The 18,484-nt window shown below is 45.5% G+C and overlaps 1 protein-coding gene and 1 pseudogene across 1 annotated transcript; both read left to right on the top strand.

Annotated features, from left to right (window-relative positions):
* The first annotated feature begins 5,473 nt into the window (after window positions 1-5,473).
* LOC121139766 (histone H3-like) lies at window positions 5,474-5,887 on the top strand. The gene has a single exon (XM_040743751.1). The coding sequence runs from the start codon at window positions 5,474-5,476 to the stop codon at window positions 5,885-5,887; it is 414 nt and encodes a 137-aa protein (XP_040599685.1).
* A 3,496-nt stretch (window positions 5,888-9,383) lies between these two features.
* On the top strand, window positions 9,384-10,041 carry LOC121139837 (annotated as a pseudogene).
* Window positions 10,042-18,484: the final 8,443 nt, after the last annotated feature.

The following is an 18,484-nucleotide window of genomic DNA, read 5'->3' as shown; positions in this document are numbered from 1 at the left end:
ATTTATTATGTATATAGCATTCTGTCTGCATACATGTCTTCAGGCCAGAAGGGGGTGACAGATCTCATTACAGATGGTTGTGAGCTGCCATGTGGTTGCTGGGAATTGAACTCAGGACCTTTGGAGGAACAGTCAGTGCTCATAACCTCTGAGCCACCTCTCCAGCTCAGGGAGCTGTTTTGCCTGCTGCACAGCCTGTATCTGAGAATGTGGCGAGGGGTGTCGGGATTGATGACACAGAGACCAGTCCATGGCTTCCAGAAGGCTCCTCAAGAAGGCTCTCCTTTATCCCTACCCTGGCTGGTTATTATATACCCTGACACCTGAGGCAGCGGTAGGTGGGTCAGAAAGAGGAGGGTAGTCTTTGGAAAAGGTCCAGATTAGGGCGTTTCCGTGGGCTAGCCCTTATCAGGAACTTATTGCCCGGGACACTGTATTGTTTTTAGTAAACATGTTTTTAGTAAACATTGTCTTACAGCTGCCTGCTCCCAGGCTGATGGGGAAGTGGGCCTCTGGCCAAGGTCTGTTGTTCCCACATTTCCCCCTTTTTTATTTTCTAATGAGGCACTCCTGTCTTAGGTCAAGTAGGGTCACTCTCCCTTACCCATCTATGGGCAACCTGGCAACCCCTGTCTTAGGCGGGATGTCTCTTCCCCACATGTTACCGTCATCAGAGAACCTCATCTTTCATGGCTACCAGGATTGCCATGGGCTAAGTTGAGCAATACTTGGTGATGGATCTGTTTCCTATGGAACAAGGCACGTTTAAACCGGGCATAAAGCAGAATGCCTACTGCCACTGCCACCATTTCCAGGACCCCCATTGACGTAGCACCTCTCCATCGCCATACCTATCCCCCGGTCTGGGACGTGACATTCTACCAGCCTTCCTCTGTTACAAGGGTAACCCGAATGTGATTTACATTTACAATTTGATGGTCAAAACAGTGATAAAGTTTACAATCGTTCTAATATCTGCTCAGGAAAGCATTTAGAAAGTGCACCTGCACAGATACATTAGGTACAATCATTGATGTTACACATGTAGCATTATGAAAAATATGAACAATAGGCTTGTTGCACTATCCACAGAGCACCAATTTGTTCCTGTGGTGATGCAGTTTGTTGATTTAAAGTCACCAGCCTCAGCTGACTATGCGACTTGAGACAAAGGTCTCTTTTTGTCACATTAGGACAAGTTGCATTTCTCCAGAAAAATACACTGGCATAGGTGTGATTCCAGAAACAGGAACCACCAAGTCTGATATTTCAAGTGACCATGTCCTGTTCAAATACTGAAAAGAGGCTTTTGCCACTCATCACAGTCCATACCAATGTGCAAATGTTTTAAATGGGTCCTTTTTTCCCCCAAAGGGAAAAACTGGCAAAATGAATTCTGTTGTTTCAAGGTGTGTCAAGGGCAGACAGTTAGTCTTTCCAGTTCTCTGTTGGCTTCGGGATGAAAACTCACAGGTCCGGGAGGTTGATGCAGCAGGCCTGTTGAGAAACTGGAAATCTAGAACCGACTGTTTTCCTTCTTTCTCGGGCTGTAGATTGGATGACATCAAGGGTCAGGAACACTGATTTAGGAGATCTCACTCAAACTGGCTTAGGTAAGCTCCTATGGTCTCAGGTCCAGTTTTTCTCTGCTCCATGCATCTCACTAAATGGTCTGACAGGTGCCAAAGCTTTATTCTTTTCCTGCAAGAAAACACAAACATGCCCTCGACCCCAAATTAGGGTCTTCTCCACTGTCTAGTGCATGGATGTCTCCATTTGACCTCAGCAATGGTTGCTCTGAGGGCGATCTCTCAGGGTCCCCTTACTTTCCTGACCTTTGTCAGGCAAAGGCCTGGAGATTTAATCTGGTACACCTAGCTTGGTACCCCTTTTTAACACTTTTGCATAGCCTTACAGGCCAGCCTTTTAGATCTCTCAGTTCCCCTTTACTTTCCTGACCTCAGTGGATCAGGTGAAAAACTGGAGATTTTTTATTTTATTTCTTATTTTACCTTTATTTTTTGAGACTGGGTTTCTCTCTATCCTTTTGGAGGCTGCCCTGGAACTCAATCTATAGACCAGGATGGCCTCGATCCTACCTACCTCTGTCTCTCGAGTGTTGGGATTAAAGGCATATGCCACCAACACCCGACTCTCTGAAGATCATAGCAAACCTCCTCCCAATCTGGGACATTTAAGCCTCCCCCAGTAATGAACCATGGGCTCACTCGCTCAATCCATGTTAAAAAGCCTTCCATGGTTGTAGTCCCCTGTTCTTCAAGTCACTTTTTTACGTGATACTGTAATTTAAACTTCCAGGGACTATTTCCCTTACCTCAGTGTGTCTTGACTGCAAACCCCGGGGCCTGAGTGGCTTAGTAGGAAGTCTGCTGGGTAATGTCCAGAACAGCACAGAACTTCAACACTACTTCTTTCTTTCTTTCTTTCTTTCTTTCTTTCTTTCTTTCTTTGTTTCTTTTTTGTTTTTTGAGACAGGGTTTCTCTGTAGTTTTTGGAGGCTGTCCTAGAACTCGCTCTGTAGACCAGGCTGGCCTCAAACTCACAGAGTTCTGCCTGCCTCTGCCTCCCGAGTGCTGGGATTGAAGGTCGGCGTCACCAACGCCCAGTGCGAGGTTTCAGGATTTTTAAAAAAGATATATATTGAAGAAAGTGGGTATACACATCTCTATCCTGATTTTAATGAAATGTCCCCTGTAGTCTAGAGCATTTTTATGAAGCTAGTACTATCCTGATTCCAAAACAGATAAAGTCATCGCAAAAAGAAAAAGAAAATTGCTGATGGCTAACCAGTCTCCTTGATAAACACAGATGCAAAATGCAAAGTGAATTCAACATCACATCAAAAAGACCATGTACGTCAACCAAGCTAGCATCATTACAGAGACATAGAGATTGTTCAATATATTTTAGTAAAATCAATGAATGTTATTCAGCAAATAGGCGCATAGTCAGAAATCATATGATCATTTACATGGATGCAGAAAAGGCATTTGATAAAATTCAATATCTATGATAAATTATTATTTATGTGAGACACAATTTATTTACAAAAGAGGGTAAAATTCAGCATCAAATATGCCATGTTTTGTTTATTCTCATAGGAGACCTGCCCTTTGCTAAACAGAAACAGGGGAGGAGTGGATGGGGGAGACTGGGACTGGGGAAGGGCTGGGGAAGGGCCTGGGAGTAGAAGAGGGAAAGGAAAGCTTGGCCAGGTTGTATAAATAAACTTATTTTAAAATGAAAATATCAACATAAGAAGTTGAGTGTCTGAAGTGCTGTGCCTTCTAAGGGCTGACTTTTCTCCCTTACAACCTCACCCAACCCTTGCCAAGGAGCCAAGGCAACTATACAACTCCTCAGTCTTCAAAGATTCCTCCTCCCCCAGCTCTGCTCAAAGAGGGTGAGAGCCAGGTGAGCCTGGGGCAGTGGGACAGATGCCACCATAAACCACCATGTAGGGAGTGGTCCATCCTAGCAACAAACAATGAGATCCTTTACGATAGCCAAATAAGGAATGAGGAACCCATCCAAAAAGTCTCTCCCAGGATGACAACCACCAAATACACTAGACATAAGCAAGGGTTAACAGCCTTGAGGCATGTCACTTTGCTATAGAGGAGCAAGCCACTGCTCAGCACTAAGAAATATCCCACTAGGACCTCCTCTCTCCCATCTGCCAAGGATCCTTAGACTGAGGCTATTCTATTCCCTCTCTGTTCATCCAGCCACGCAGAGTGGAGCTTACAAAATCCACTGGGAACCAGGCAGTGGTGGCAATCTCCTTTAATCCCAGCACTTGGGAGTCAGAGGCAGGCAGTTCTCTGTGGGTTTGAGGCCAGCCTGGTATACAAGAGCTAGTTCTAGGGCAGCCTCCAAAGCCACAGAGAAACCCTATATCGAAAAAAGCAAACAAAAAAGCTACTTGGGAACAAGAAGACAGAACGTCGGTCACCAGATAGACATCATGCAGCTGCCAAGGACCAGAGACCCGAGCATCACAGGCGTTTGGCTTACGTGTATACTGTGTTGGCATTTAGGTGGAATTTGGATGGGTCAGATATTCTGGCACTAGGGAGTCACAGAATATTTAGTGTTACACAGCTCAGGTGGAAAGGTATCCTGGAGCTCGGGAGCCAAGGACCACCACAGGTTGCAGTAAGCATGGCAGCTTACAGCCCTGCCTCAGGGAAAGGCTTTCCCAATGTATGGGCTCCACTCAGGCCGAACAGCATCTTCCAGCTGAGGATGTTCGCTCAGTGTTGCAGTTTTGCTCGGCAGGAGGTTTCTCGGGAGAAATTATTACAGTTCAGCTCTGCTCCTGGGGAGCGGACAGCACAGATTGGAGCTCTGCCAAGAGAAACTTTCCCTGGCCAAAGGGTTACAACCCTGCTAGCTCTGCTCTGCTCTGCCCAGGGTCTCCTCTGCTCTGTCGCCACCACAAAAGATTTTCACCCAAAGCTCATTGAAGGGGTTTATTGGAAGGAAGAATCCGGAGGAATGGCTGCCCTCTGCCAGAGTAGCAGGGGACAGCAGGGTAGCACGAACAGCCACAAGCTGAACAGACACACGGTTTATATGGGGCTTCCAGGGTGGGGATTGGTCAGATTAAGTGCTGAGCTCTGATTGGCTAGAGCTCCTGCTCAAGGATTGGCTAGTTTTGTGCACAGGATTAGGGTGAGATTTGCCTCTGGTTTCAGAGCCAAAGTGTGTTTCTTTCTCTGGTCCTTTTTAGCCTTTTCACTCCAATTTTAGGGTCAGGGTGCATTTCTTTCACTGACTCTGATGCCAGGGACAAAGTGTGTTATTTTGGCACTGGTTTCAGGGTCAGGGAACATTTCTTTGGTTCTGGTTGCAGGGCCAAAGTGTGTTTCTTTGGCTCTGCTCAGGGTGTGTTTCTTTGACTGGTCCCTTTTCCTATACATACTGTGGACCACTTGCATGCCTGGTCCCAGCAGAAGATGGTTTCAGAGCCCCTGAGGTGAATTAAGGTGGAAGCAAGCCTTCATGTGGGTGCTGGGTGTTGAGCACTGGTCCTCTGGAAGAACAGACAGTTTAACTGCTGAACCACCTCCAGCCCTTGCTCCGGAAGTCCTTAAACTGTTCTAGGTCTAATATCACAAACTCAGGAAAACACCCAGAGGTTCTAGAAGGCTCTTTGTCACTTGACCGTTGAGGCAGGATTGTAAAAAAGAAAAATTTAAGAACAGCTTGAGTTTTTCTACAGTCCATGCTGCACACCTACACAGACAGCCTCCATTAACAGTCCTGGTGGCAAGACCACCCGGAGGGGCAGGCTGTAAAGAGGATCACCACATGGGCCAACCAGAGTGCAGTAATGAATCACGACACCTGGTGGGCGACCAATAGGAATGCAGTGGGCTCTATAAAAGCCGAGCCCTCAAGGCACTTAGCACACTCGAGGAGCAGAGGACAAAGGAGCTTCTTCACGATGGCACGCACCAAGCAGACAGCGCGGAAGTCGACAGGAGGCAAGGCTCCACGGAAGCAGCTAGCTATGAATGTGGCTTGCAAGACTGCACCGGTTACTGGCGTAGTGAAGAAGAAGCAGCACCGCTACCGCCCAGGCACCGTGGCGCTTCGTGAGATCCGCCGCTACCAGAAGACCACCGAGTTGCTGATTCGCAGGGCGCCGTTCCAGCACTTGGTGCTTGAGATAGCCCAGGGTTTCAAGACTGACCTGCGCTTCCAGAGCTCTGCGCTGATGGCGCTGCAGGAGGCCTGCGAGGCCTACCTTGTGGCGCTGTTCGAAGACACCAACCTGTGTGCCATCCACGCCAAGCGGGTGACCATCATGCCGAAAGACATCCACCTGGCTCGTCGCATTCGCGGAGAGCACTCTTAAACTTAGACTCCACAGGCTCCTGATTATTGCACTATCCTAAACCCAAAGGCTCTTTTCAGAGCCACCCACCACATCTAAAAAAGTGGTTGTAACCTTGTATGTAAATTTGATCGATAATTGAAAATATATGCAAATTTTTTGCTTTTAAAAGCTGGCCTCAGAATAAAATCTTTGAAACCTTAAAAAAATCACAATGAATGCATGGGATGTCTTCAAGAATAAACAGGCCAGGTATTTTGCTCTTTGGGACCTTATACGAACATTTCTACTGACTCAGTAATTAATTAATAGGGAAGTTTAGTATGTTACGTGATGTTAATGAGTATATGGGCTTGCAGTAAGTGAACGGAAGAAAGACATCCCAAACACAAAACAGCAGTGTGCAAATAATAGGAATTGCACAGACAATGTTTAGGGAGCCAGTTTCAGGGACTGGCATAGAAGATGCATGTGGCAGGTAGGCTAAAAAAATACAGTAATTTTGCTGGGCAGTGGTGGCACATGCCTTTAATCCCAGCACTAGGGAGGCAGAGGCAAGAGGATCTCTGTGAGTTCAGACCAGCCTGGACTACACAACGAGTTCCAGGACAGCCTCCAAAGCCAGACAGAAACCCTGTCTAGAAACCCACCCACCCACAAAATACACCAGTTTGGTACCATTTCACAATAATCATGTGCCTTTCAGAGAAGGCAGATATTCAAAAAAGCAAAGGAAGTCTCTGATTTGGAGACCTCTTATTAATCTGTTACAGCCTACTAAGAATTTTACATATACCCCAGATTGTTTGCTTTTCTGGTAAACAAATGATAAACATATATTGCCAGTTGATATAACAGAGGATATGGCTAAATATTGAGATATATTGGTCCTACCTTAAAGGAAAACTCTCTTCATTAGCCTGAGTAAATCCCCAGGGAGAGAAAAATTATTTTCAAAAAATATATTTGCTTTCCTTAAAAAAGTACAGACAGACGTATCTGAGCAATATCCACAGCTCATAAGTTCAGCTGAAAATGGAAACCCAATTTTCTCCTTAAAAAATGCACGTGGACTGGTGACATGGTTCAGACAGTAAAGGTGACTGCTACCAAGCCTGATGACCTGAGTTTGATCCCCAGAACCTACTTGGTAGAATAGAAGTGATTGATTGATTGCTTGCTTGATTGATTGATTGATTGATTGATTGATTGAATGCAACAAAGAATTAAAAGGCCCACACTAGCTAATCAACAGAGCTTCTCTCTGGAACAAAAGAGATGAGTAAGGATCAAAATTTGATTTCTACTAAATCTGCTACCCTCAATCCACTCATCCGGAGAACACTATTTAAGAAAGCAGATGGCAGATGGGTGGCAGTGGCACACACCCTTAATCCCAGCACTTGGGAGGCAGAGGCAGGTGGATTTCTATGAGTTTGAGGCCAGCCGGAACTACACACACAGAAATCCTGTCTTGAAAAAAAAATCAAGCAAGCAGATTGCATAAGTGATCGATATGTTTTTTTTTTTTTTTTTTGGTCTTCAGAAATACTCTCAGTTCCCATTACAGGACAAGCAGGAAAGTGTGAAGATGAAGCAGGAACGCAAGTACTACTAGAACCTCACATGCAAGTGTTTTTGCTTTTTCGAGACGGGGTTTCTCTGTGTAGCCTTGTCTGTCCTGGAACTCACTCTGTAGACCAGGCTGGCCTCAGACTCATAGAGATCTGCCTGTCTCTGCCTCCCTGAATGATAGATAGTATTAAAGGCACGTGCCACTACATTGGGCTGTATCTCTTTTTTTAAAGACTGCCATTATGATTACAATTAGATGGAATCTCAAAAATAATTTGAATTTCCTGAATGACCAATGCATCCATTTCTTTTCTTGTTGCTGTGACAAAGTATCTGAAGCAGAATTTCAGGGAGGAAGAATTTATTCTGGCTCACAAATTGAAGACTTAGGTTGAGGAAGACACGACAGCAGGAGTGTGAGGCAGCTAGTCACACCGATTCCCAGTTAGGACACAGAGAGAGAACGCTGATGTTCCTCTACCTTTCTCCTTTTGATGCAACCAGGACTCTGGCCACAGAATGATGCCTCCCTGGGGTTAGGTTTTAATTAACGTAATCTAGATAATCCTTCACAGACTCGTCCAGGGGCTCCTTTCTGTGGTGACTTTAGATCCTGCCATATTGACAATCAATATTAACCATCACAGATACTGAGGTTGAACAATTTTTCACGCATTTATTTTACATTTTGCTTTATCCATTGAAAGAACTATCTGTTATTGCTTTGATTGAGGTGTTTGATTTCTGTAGGGTTTTTCTTTTCACTCTTTGAGCATCCTCAGTATTAAGCTTCTGTCTGCTATGCAGCTGGCAAAGACTTCCTCCCATTCTTCCGGCTTCCTCTTGTCTTAGTTGTTTCCTTCGCAGCTTGGAACTTTCTTCATTTCATGAGTGCCATTTGTCGACTGTTATGCTTATTTTCTGAGCAAGTAGAGTCCTTCTCAGGAGTCCTTGCTTGTGCTTGAAGTGTTTTCTCTCCTTTTTATCACGACAGTTTCAGAGTTTAAAGTATTATATCACTGACACTGATGCACTAGGAGTTGACTTTTGTATAGGCTAACAGACAGGGATCTAGCTTCATTCTTCTTTATATGGATAGCCAGATCTCCCAGCATCATTTGATGAGAGCCCTGACCTTTCTTCAATGCACTTTTGTACATCTTTAGAATCAGTTGGCTGTATTCACATGGGTTTATATCATGGTCCTCTCTTCTATTCCATTTATCTGTGTGTCTCTTTTTGTGCCATTAGCATGCTACTTTGTTCCTGCCGCTGTATGTATAACCTGGAATCAGTTTTCATGACACCTACAGCTTTCTTTTTTATGTTCAGATTTCTTTGACTATGTAGAATCTTTTATGCTTCCATCACTGTCCATCCATTCCTTTGAGACTGGGTTGCAAATTGAGCCTGCAGCTAAGCTGCTGACCAGCAAGCTTCAGTATCCTCTTGTCTCTGTCCCTAACAATGCTAAGTTTATGAACACATAGCCATGCCTGCCTTTTCTTTTTAAGTATAGGGTCTGAGGATTCTACCTTAGGTCCTTTTCTTATTTATCAAGTGCTCCTACTCACTGAACCATTTGTTTAGCCACTAAAATATATTTTAAGACAAATGAAAATGGGGTTGTTTTCTTGATTTAATTCTCAACACGTTTGTTATTTGTACATCTAATGATTTTTGTGTGATAATTTTGTATCCTGCCATTTTCCTGCAAGTACTTGTGAAATCTACAAGTTTTCTTATATAATCTATTATGTATAGAATCATATCATCGCACATGTGAATAATTTGACTCTTCCTGTCTGTATCCCTCTTATTCCTTTCTCTTATTACTTTAGCTAAGACTTGAGATACTGTATTGAAATAGGTGTAATCAAGATATATACTGAAGGAGAGACCAGCGCGGGTGGAGGGCGCAGGCCGACCGAGCGCGCCAAACATGGCCTCCAAGTGTCCCAGCTGTGACAAGACCTTGTACTTTTCTGAGAAGGTCAGCTCCCTGGGCAAGGACTGGCACAAGTTCTGTCTCATGTGTGAGCGCTGCAACAAGACGCTGACCTCCCGGGTCATGCTGAGCATGATGGGAAACCTTTCTACCACAAACCCTGCTGTGTATGCCACATTGTTTGGACCCAAAGGCGTGAATATAGGGCATGCTGGTTCCTATGTCTAAGAGAAGCCTCTGACTGAGAGCCTCAGGCCTCAGGTAACATTGGCCCCATTGAGGTCCCTGTGGTGCGAACAGAAGACCAGCAGACCCCCAACGGTCCCACCAAAGACTCTAGTGTCACCACATTCACTGGGGGTACACAATATTTGTCTGCGATGCAACAAGAGAGTGTGCTTTGCTGAGAAGGTGACCCGCTGCCACCAGCTCTTACTGCTCTGGGAGTGCTGCTCCAAGACACTGACCCCTGGCGGCTATGCTGAGAATGAAGGCCAGCCCTACTGCCACAAGCCTTGCTATGGAATTCTCTTTGGACCCAAGGGAGTAAATACCAGTACTGTGGGCAGCTGTAGCTATGACAAGGACCCTAAAGGCATAGTCCAGCCTTAGACCTGCAGATGCTGTCCTCAAGGTCCCATGCTTGACTCTGAGGGAAAATGGCCCACTGTCTCCACTGCCTGCTGCTGTGTCCGCTGAGCTGCCTGTGTCTGAGAATGTGCAGAGGGTGTCGGGGATTGACAACACAGAGATCGGAAGGCTCCTCAAGAAGGCTCTCCTTTATTCCTACTCTGGCTGGTTATTATATACCCTGACACCAGAGGTGGAGGTGGGTGGGTCTGAAGAGGTGAATAGTCTTTGGAAAAGGTCGAACACAGGGCGGTTGCCGTGGGCCAGCCCTTTTCAGGAACTTATTGCCCTTGGCATTGTATTGCTTTTAGTAAACATGTTTTCAGTAAACATTGTCTTACAGCTGCCTACTCCCAGGCCAATGGGGAAGTGGGTCTCTGCTCAAGGTCTGGTATCCCCACAATTCCCCCTTTTTAATTTTTTAATGAGGCACTCCTGGCTTAGGTCAAGTAGGGTCACCCTCTCTTGCCTGTCTTTGGGGGTCCTTGAACCCCTGTCTTAGGTGGGAGGTGTCTTCCCCACAGGTTGACCGTCAACGGAAGAACTTCATCCTTAAATCATCTGTAACCCACCTTCATAGCTATCGGGATTGCCATGGACTAAGCTAAGCAATACTTGGTTATGGATCTCTTGCCTCTGGAACAAGGCACGTTTGAGCTCGGCATAAGGCCAGAATGAGTACTGCCACTGCCACCATTTCCAGGACCCCCATTGACATAGCGCCTCTCCATCACCGTACCCATCACCAGATCAGGGCCATAACATTCTACCAGCCTTCCTCTGTTACAAGGGTAACCCGAATGTGATTTACATTTACAATTTGATGGTGAAAACAGTGATAAAGTTTACAATCGTTCTAATATCTGCTCAGGAAAGCATTTAGAAAGTGCACAATCATTGATGTTACACATGTAGCATTATAAAAAATATGAACAATAGGCTTGTTGCACTATCCACAGAGCACCAATTTGTTCCTGTGGTGATGCAGTTTGTTGATTTAAAGTCACCAGCCTCAGCTGACTATGCGACTTGAGACAAAGGTCTCTTTTTGTCACATTAGGACAAGTTGCATTTCTCCAGAAAAATACACTGGCATAGGTGTGATTCCAGAAACAGGAACCACCAAGTCTGATATTTCAAGTGACCATGTCCTGTTCAAATACTGAAAAGAGGCTTTTGCCACTCATCACAGTCCATACCAATGTGCAAATGTTTTAAATGGGTCCTTTTTTCCCCCAAAGGGAAAAACTGGCAAAATGAATTCTGTTGTTTCAAGGTGTGTCTCAAGGTGTGTCAAGGGCAGACAGTTAGTCTTTCCAGTTCTCTGTTGGCTTCGGGATGAAAACTCACAGGTCCGGGAGGTTGATGCAGCAGGCCTGTTGAGAAACTGGAAATCTAGAACCGACTGTTTTCCTTCTTTCTCGGGCTGTAGATTGGATGACATCAAGGGTCAGGAACACTGATTTAGGAGATCTCACTCAAACTGGCTTAGGTAAGCTCCTATGGTCTCAGGTCCAGTTTTTCTCTGCTCCATGCATCTCACTAAATGGTCTGACAGCTGCCAAAGCTTTATTCTTTTCCTGCAAGAAAACACAAACATGCCCTCGACCCCAAATTAGAGTCTTCTCCACTGTCTAGTGCATGGATGCCTCCATTTGACTTGAGCAAAAGTCGCTCAAGTTCCATCATGCCAGAATCTGTCTGAAGCAGATTGCTCACTGGCATTCACATTTAAAAAATTTTTAAATGAGTAGTGTATTATTTGATGAGTCATGTAGGGACTGGGGACATTACTCCCCCTTTTTAATTTTGTTTTTTTTTGTTGTTTAAACTGTTTGCAAACATCTGTTGATGCTGGACTATAACAGTAGAAGGGTTTGTCTACCCTCCTTAGTTAACTGTCTAGGTGAATTGGGATCACTATATCTAGATTATTAGTAGATGCCCTTTAAAAAGGACATATCCATTAAGTATTTCACAAAAACTTCTGAAAATCACTAGAACTCTCACTAGCTGACAAGGCCTAATTTGGATCTACACAGACACCTTTGGGGATCGGGCCTGACCAAGTGGCAGTTGCCTGAAAAAAATCGACTGGCTCTGAGGACTTAAATCTTTTAACTTTTCTGTTAAGACATTAACCGACTGGCTGGATGTTCCTTTTGAGTATATCTAAAGCAATCTAGGTAGTTTTTAAACCATTTTTGAAGGGATTTAAGTATTCTTTTAATCATATAAGCAGTTCACACTCACGCATCCACAATCACATTTCATATATACCACCTCATTTACAGTTACCAATTTTTTTGATTCACCTATTTTCTTTTTTTTTTTTTGAGACAGGGTTTCTCTGTATTGCTTTGGAGGCTGTCCTGGAACTTTCTCTGTATTGCTTTGGAGGCTGTCCTGGAACTCACTCTGTAGACCAGGCTGGCCTTGAACTCAAGAGATCCACCTGCCTCTGCCTCCTGAGTGCTGGGATTAAAGTGTGCTGGGACTGAAGGCGTGCACCACCACCGCTAGGCGATTTACCCATTTTCAATCCATCCTCCAACTGAGGATGTTCCCTCAGGCAAAAGCCTTAAGATTTACTCAATCCACCCTCCAACGGAGGGTGACCTCTTAGGTTCCCCTTTCTTTCCCGACCTTTGTGTCAGGCGAAGGCCTAGAGATTTAATCCAAGAGATATTAAATATTTTTAATAAAACAGAGATTCCCCCTTTAGGAGGGGGAAACTCAGAATGTTTAGTTTCTGAATTTTTAATCTCTAATTGGCAGCAGCCACTCCCAGTGTATTATTGGTGCTATAAAAAGTGATGAACAGGGAGCTGGAATGACTAACTGGCATCAACATGGGGGGGAATCCTCACCATGCCCATATTTCCCTTACCTGAGTGTTTGGCAATGGTTGGATCATCTTTATCATGGTGAGCATTCCTAGTATCCGGAGTAGTATTGGGGTCGACATGCCTGATGCACCGTTCGGGGACCCAAATGGGCTTCTCACTTCTTGGAGGGAAAATGCAAACAGCCCCTTGGACCCTAGCTAGTAGGGGAGTGGGTGGCTGCCATTTTCTTGTAATCAAGTCCTTCCATCTGACCCATCCCAAGGACTGGGAGGGTTTGTTCCAATGTCTCTCCATAGCAGACAAATTATTACTGCCTATGGTCAAAAAATTTTAAATGTAAAGTATGGTGGATAACTGAATATTGGGGTAGGTAACATACTCCCTCTTTTTTATTTTCTTAAAATACTGTTTGAGAGTGGCATGGGTGCGCTCCACAATAGCCTGTCCTGTGGGGTTGTGAGGAATACCAAAAGAATGGACAATGTGATGTTCCCTGCAAAAGGTAGCAAAGCGATTGCTGGGATAGGCAGTGCCATTGTCTGTTTTTAGGGCATCGGGAACGCCCATGTAGGCAAAGGCCTGCAGGCAATGAGAAATAACATCTTTAATCTTCTCTCCTGAGTGGAGAGAGGCAAAAATCAGTTTAGAATACGTATCCACAGAGACATGCATGTATTTTAATTTCCCTGCCTGTAGCAGGTGAGTTACATCTATTTGCCCTGAGGCCCCAAGAATTTACCCCCTCATTGGGAGAATTATGATAAGGGGCACAATCAGGGCACTGAGAGGTAATCTGCGTAGCTATGGATAAGGGGCACCCAGTGTGAAATTTAATGGAGCGGGCATTTAGATGATACCGCTCATGGAGCTGGTGGGCAAGCTGCTCCTGAGTGAATAAGACCCTAGGGTGGGTAAAGGAGTCAGCAAATTGATTGCCTTGGGCAAGGGGTCCTGGAAGGTTAGTATGTGCACGAACAAATCCCACATGAGCAAATCCCACATAAGCAGGGTAGATGCGCTGCCAAATAAGATGTTGGAGCTGAACTAATAAAGAACGAACCTGAGAGGTTGGAAGAACATATGGAGAAGTTTCTAAAGGTCTAACAATATTGGCAACATAAACACTATCAGTATATAAATTAAAGGGCTCCCCCTCAAACATTTGGAAGGCCATCAAACAGGCAAACAACTCGGCGGCTTGTGCTGACATCGGCCCTATGGGTACCCTCTTCTGCACCTGAGAAGAAACCACCACCGCAAAATCCTTGGAGGAGCCTTCTGTAAAGATTGAGCTAGCTCCAAATAGAGGGTTCCCCTTTAAAATCTTGGCAAAAATCACAGGGTGTTGTTTAAAAAAAAGACACTAAGGGGCTATTGGGATAATGATTATCAAACTTGGCGCCTGTAGATGTAATAAACAGGGTCCACCCATCATGGAAGATCTGTAGATGATCCACCTCCTCCTTACCATAAGGCAGGATAATTTTATCAGGACTCTTTCCAAAGGTTTGGATGCTAAACTTGTGAGCCTTCCACAACAATTGCAAAATCAGATCATAGTAGGGGGCCACTACCTTCTTAGGGGAGGCTGACAAATGTATCCAATAAATAGGACCAGTCTGCCAAAACACGGCAGTGGGCTAAAAGCTAGATGAAAATACAACCAGAACAAGGGGCTGCCCATAATCTATGCGCTGAAGGTGGGCTTGCTCTATATTTTTTAACAAAAATTGTAGGGCATCCCTGGCCTCTGAGGTAATCTGTCTAGGGGAAGTCGGAGCAGGATCCCCAGGAAGAATATCATAAAGGGGTTTAAGAGCCCCTGTTTTAATAGAAAGAGAAGGGCGAATCCACTGCACCTCTCCCAAAAATCTCTGCCAATAATGAAGCATTTTTAAATTTGAACAATCAATTTGGAGTCTTTGTGGCCGGAGGCCAGTTTGTTGAATTTGATGACCCAAATAAGTATAAGGGGTCTCTTTTTGATTTTTTCTGGAGCCAAAATAAATCCACGGGCTTCCAGGAGCTCCTGTAGCTCTTCAAAGGCTTTGTAACATTTTCTTTCTTCGGCTGTGGTCAAAAGAATATCATCCATGTAGTGGATAATGTAAAGATCAGGGAACTTATGTCTGAGGGGATCTATACAGGCAGCTACATAAATCTGGCATATAGCCGGGCGGTGGTGGTGAACGCCTTTAATCCCAGCACTCGGGAGGCAGAGGCAGGCGGATCTCTGTGAGTTCGAGGCCGGCTGGACCGACAGCCTCCAAAACAATACAGAGAAACCGTGTCTCATAAAACCAAAATAAATAAATAAATAAATAAGTAAATAAATAAATAAATAAATAAATCTGGCATAAAGTTAGACTGTTAGCCATCCCTTGGGGGAGCACCAGCCATTGGAAGTGAAGGGCAGGCTCCCTAAAGTTAATCGCAGGAAGGCTAAACGCAAACCGAGGACTATCTTGAGAATGCAAGGGAATAGAAAAGAAGCAATCCTTCAAATCAATGACAATCAAATGCCAGTCTTTAGGAATGGCCACAGGCACGGGCAAGCCAGGCTGCAGAGCCCCCATAGGCTGTATGGTCCCATTTACGGCCCTTAAGTCTTGTAGTAACCTCCATTTCCCTGAAGATTTTTTTATTACAAATATAGGGGTATTCCAAGGGGACGTGGAAGGAACCAAATGACCTGCCTCCAATTGTTCTTGAACTAACTGATGAGCCGCCCGAAGTTTCTCCGCTGGTAAGGGCCACTGTTCCACCCATACCAGATCATCTGATAGCCATGTGATGGGTATGGGGGCTGGCGGCGCAACAGTGACCCTCATCAAAAATGACCAAAACCCTTCCTATCCCCCGGAGCCCTGGTATCCAAAGGGTGGGATGCCACCGGGCAAACCTCTCCCTGTTGTAGTTTACCTAGTCCCCTCCCCGGATTCCAGTCCATCCCTTGCATCATCTGGGGAGCACTGCTTTTGGACTTGGGTGCCTGGGTGGTGAGGACCACTCACATTTCTTGCATGAGGTCCCGTCTCCAGAGGTTAATAGGGAGGCCAGACAAAACATATGGTTGAAAAAGCCCTGTGTGGCCCTCAGAGTCTTGCCACTTTAGAATTCTGAGGCTTTTTGAGGCACAGCCTGTCCTATTCCCTGGAGGGTTGCCTTTCCTTCCTGTTTAGGCCAGGCAGGGGGCCAGAATTTGTCTGAGAGGACAGAAACATCCTCTCCAGAATCTAAAATGCCCTTGAAGGACTTGCCTTCTTCTATCCTTAATGTAAGTTGGGGGTGATTCACCATGGTGGCTACCCAAAATACTGCTGGGCCAGTACTTCCAAAACCTTGGTTTCCCCTTTTCTCTTTAATTTTTCGAACCTCACAAGGAGCTGTAGGGAGGAGGAGTAACTGAGCAATCCGTTCTCCTGCTGGGATGGCAACAACCCCACTGGCCACTGATGTCATTATTTTAATCTCTCCTTCGCTATCCTGGTCTATAACACCGGGGTGTACCTGGATGCCTCGAAGAATAGTACTGGACCGTCCCAAGAGTAGTCTGACCGTGCCTGGGGGCAATGGTCCATGCACCCCAGTAGGGAGGGCCTGGATTCCCATTTCGGGTGTTAGGATTGCCCGGGCGGAGGGACCGAGGTCCAATCCTGCACTCCCTGAGGTGGCTCTGAGGAGATCTGAGATATGAAGGGGTTGCTCTGGGGGAGAAAAACGAATCTTGCCACTACCCAGAGCAGGGATCATTGCCCCATACACATTGGTTTTGGGGCCCTGGGGCGGGGCCCTCTTCCAGTTTCCCTGATTATTATTAGCAGGAAGGAATTGCCCTCCAGGTCAGTTTTAGAGTGGCAGTCACTGGCCCAATGATATCCCCTTTGGCAACACGGGCATAAACCAGGTCTCTTGAGACCGGTAGTACTATTTTGAGGACACTCTCTACGAAAGTGTCCCTCCCTACCACAACTGAAACTTGTTTTTCTCCCTCCCTGATTAGGTCTTACTTTCCCCACTTGGGGTGGAATAGCAGCAGCTAACACTTGGCCCTGGATGAAGTTTCCATCAATGTCCCTACAGATCCGGATGTAGTCATTTAGACTTTTGTTGTGATAGGGGCGAAGGGCTTCCTTAGAGTACTTATTTGCATTTTCCAAAGCAATCTGCTTGATGACTTGCGTCGCAGGCCCAATGCCCCCAAATATTCTTTCTGCTACCTGATTGAGGCGGTCTACGAAGTCTTGAAAAGGTTCAGCGGGTCCTTGAAGGACTTTGGACAGGTGATCTCCTCCTTCCTTGGAAGGCAATGCTTTCCAAGCACCTTGGGCCGCTTCTGCCACTTGGGCATAGACTGCGATGTCATATTTCATTTGTTGTTGAATGGTGGCATATTGACCACCCCCAGTAAGCATCTCCACATTTCTCTGAGGCTGTCCAGCCTGTGCATTTCTTTGGGTTGTCTGGCTGCATTTTTCTTGAAACTCACCTCTCCAAATCAAATAATCTCCCCAGAGATGGCCGCTTGGCAAAGCTGCTGCCAATCACTAAGTGTCAAGTTAAGAGACACAAAAGATTCCATTAAGGAAAGTGTAAAGGGAGCCTGCGCTCCATAATTTAGAGTTGCCTCTTTAAGTTGTTTTATGTCTTTGAAACTTAAAGGGTCATGACGCCGAATGACCTGCCTGGAATTGTTCGGGTCTGGAGCCACCACCGGGCAGTATTGGACCCCTCCTTTGGGTCTTCCCTCAAGGTCCAAGAAGGATTGGGTCATATCATAGGAGGAGTCCCCCTTTTTTCAGAGTATGGAGGAGGGTTTCTCTCCCTGTCCTGTCTTAATTTGAGTCTTTTTTAGTGTTTTGTTAAGGGCCTCGATCTCAGCAAGTAACCGTTCCTTCTCAGACTCTGGAGAGTCTGAGACTGAGCTACTTTCATTTTCTAGGTCTTACAGAGAAGGATATAACCGATTCTGACCAGAGTCCTTTTTAGGTCACGCCCTGAAATCTCTACCTGTTTTTCTGTTGTTGCTAAGAGACTCCTCATCCTCACTAACAATGGAGCCTCTAGTTTCGGGCAGGGTGTCTTCAGATAATTCATCCTCACTCTCTGCCCCTAAACTCAAGGAGGCTTGAGTCTCAGTCTCTTGTAACTCTAAAAAAGCCTCTTTTGTGGCCTGAACTACCTGGTGGTGATGAACCTTATCTGTCAAAAGTGCACCCCTCACTAATCTCCATAAGAAGAATGTGGTAGGGGACAAGGACTCAGATCCCTGTTTTCGTAAAAGTCGATGAAGATCACAGCGAACGTCGTCCCAATCTGGGATATTTAAGCTTCCCCAGTAATGAACCATGGACTTGCTTGTTCGATCGATTTTAGAAAGCCTTCTAGGGTTTTAGACTTGACTGTAGTCCCATGTTGTTTAAGTAACTTTTTTACTTGATACTGTAATAATTCAAGCTTCCCAGAACGTTTCCCCATTGTTTCTTAACCCCGTCCACTTACCTTGCTTTCACGATCTTGGTGGGACCTCCAATTGACACGCCAGCTGCGCAGCCTGTATCCGAGAATGTGGCGAGGGGTGTCGGGATTGATGACACAGAGACCAGTCCATGGCTT

The sequence above is a fragment of the Mesocricetus auratus genome, unplaced genomic scaffold (genome assembly GCF_017639785.1).
Source record: "Mesocricetus auratus isolate SY011 unplaced genomic scaffold, BCM_Maur_2.0 Super-Scaffold_100003, whole genome shotgun sequence".
Taxonomy (NCBI): domain Eukaryota; kingdom Metazoa; phylum Chordata; class Mammalia; order Rodentia; family Cricetidae; genus Mesocricetus; species Mesocricetus auratus.
This window is presented reverse-complemented; position numbering and strand designations above follow the sequence as displayed.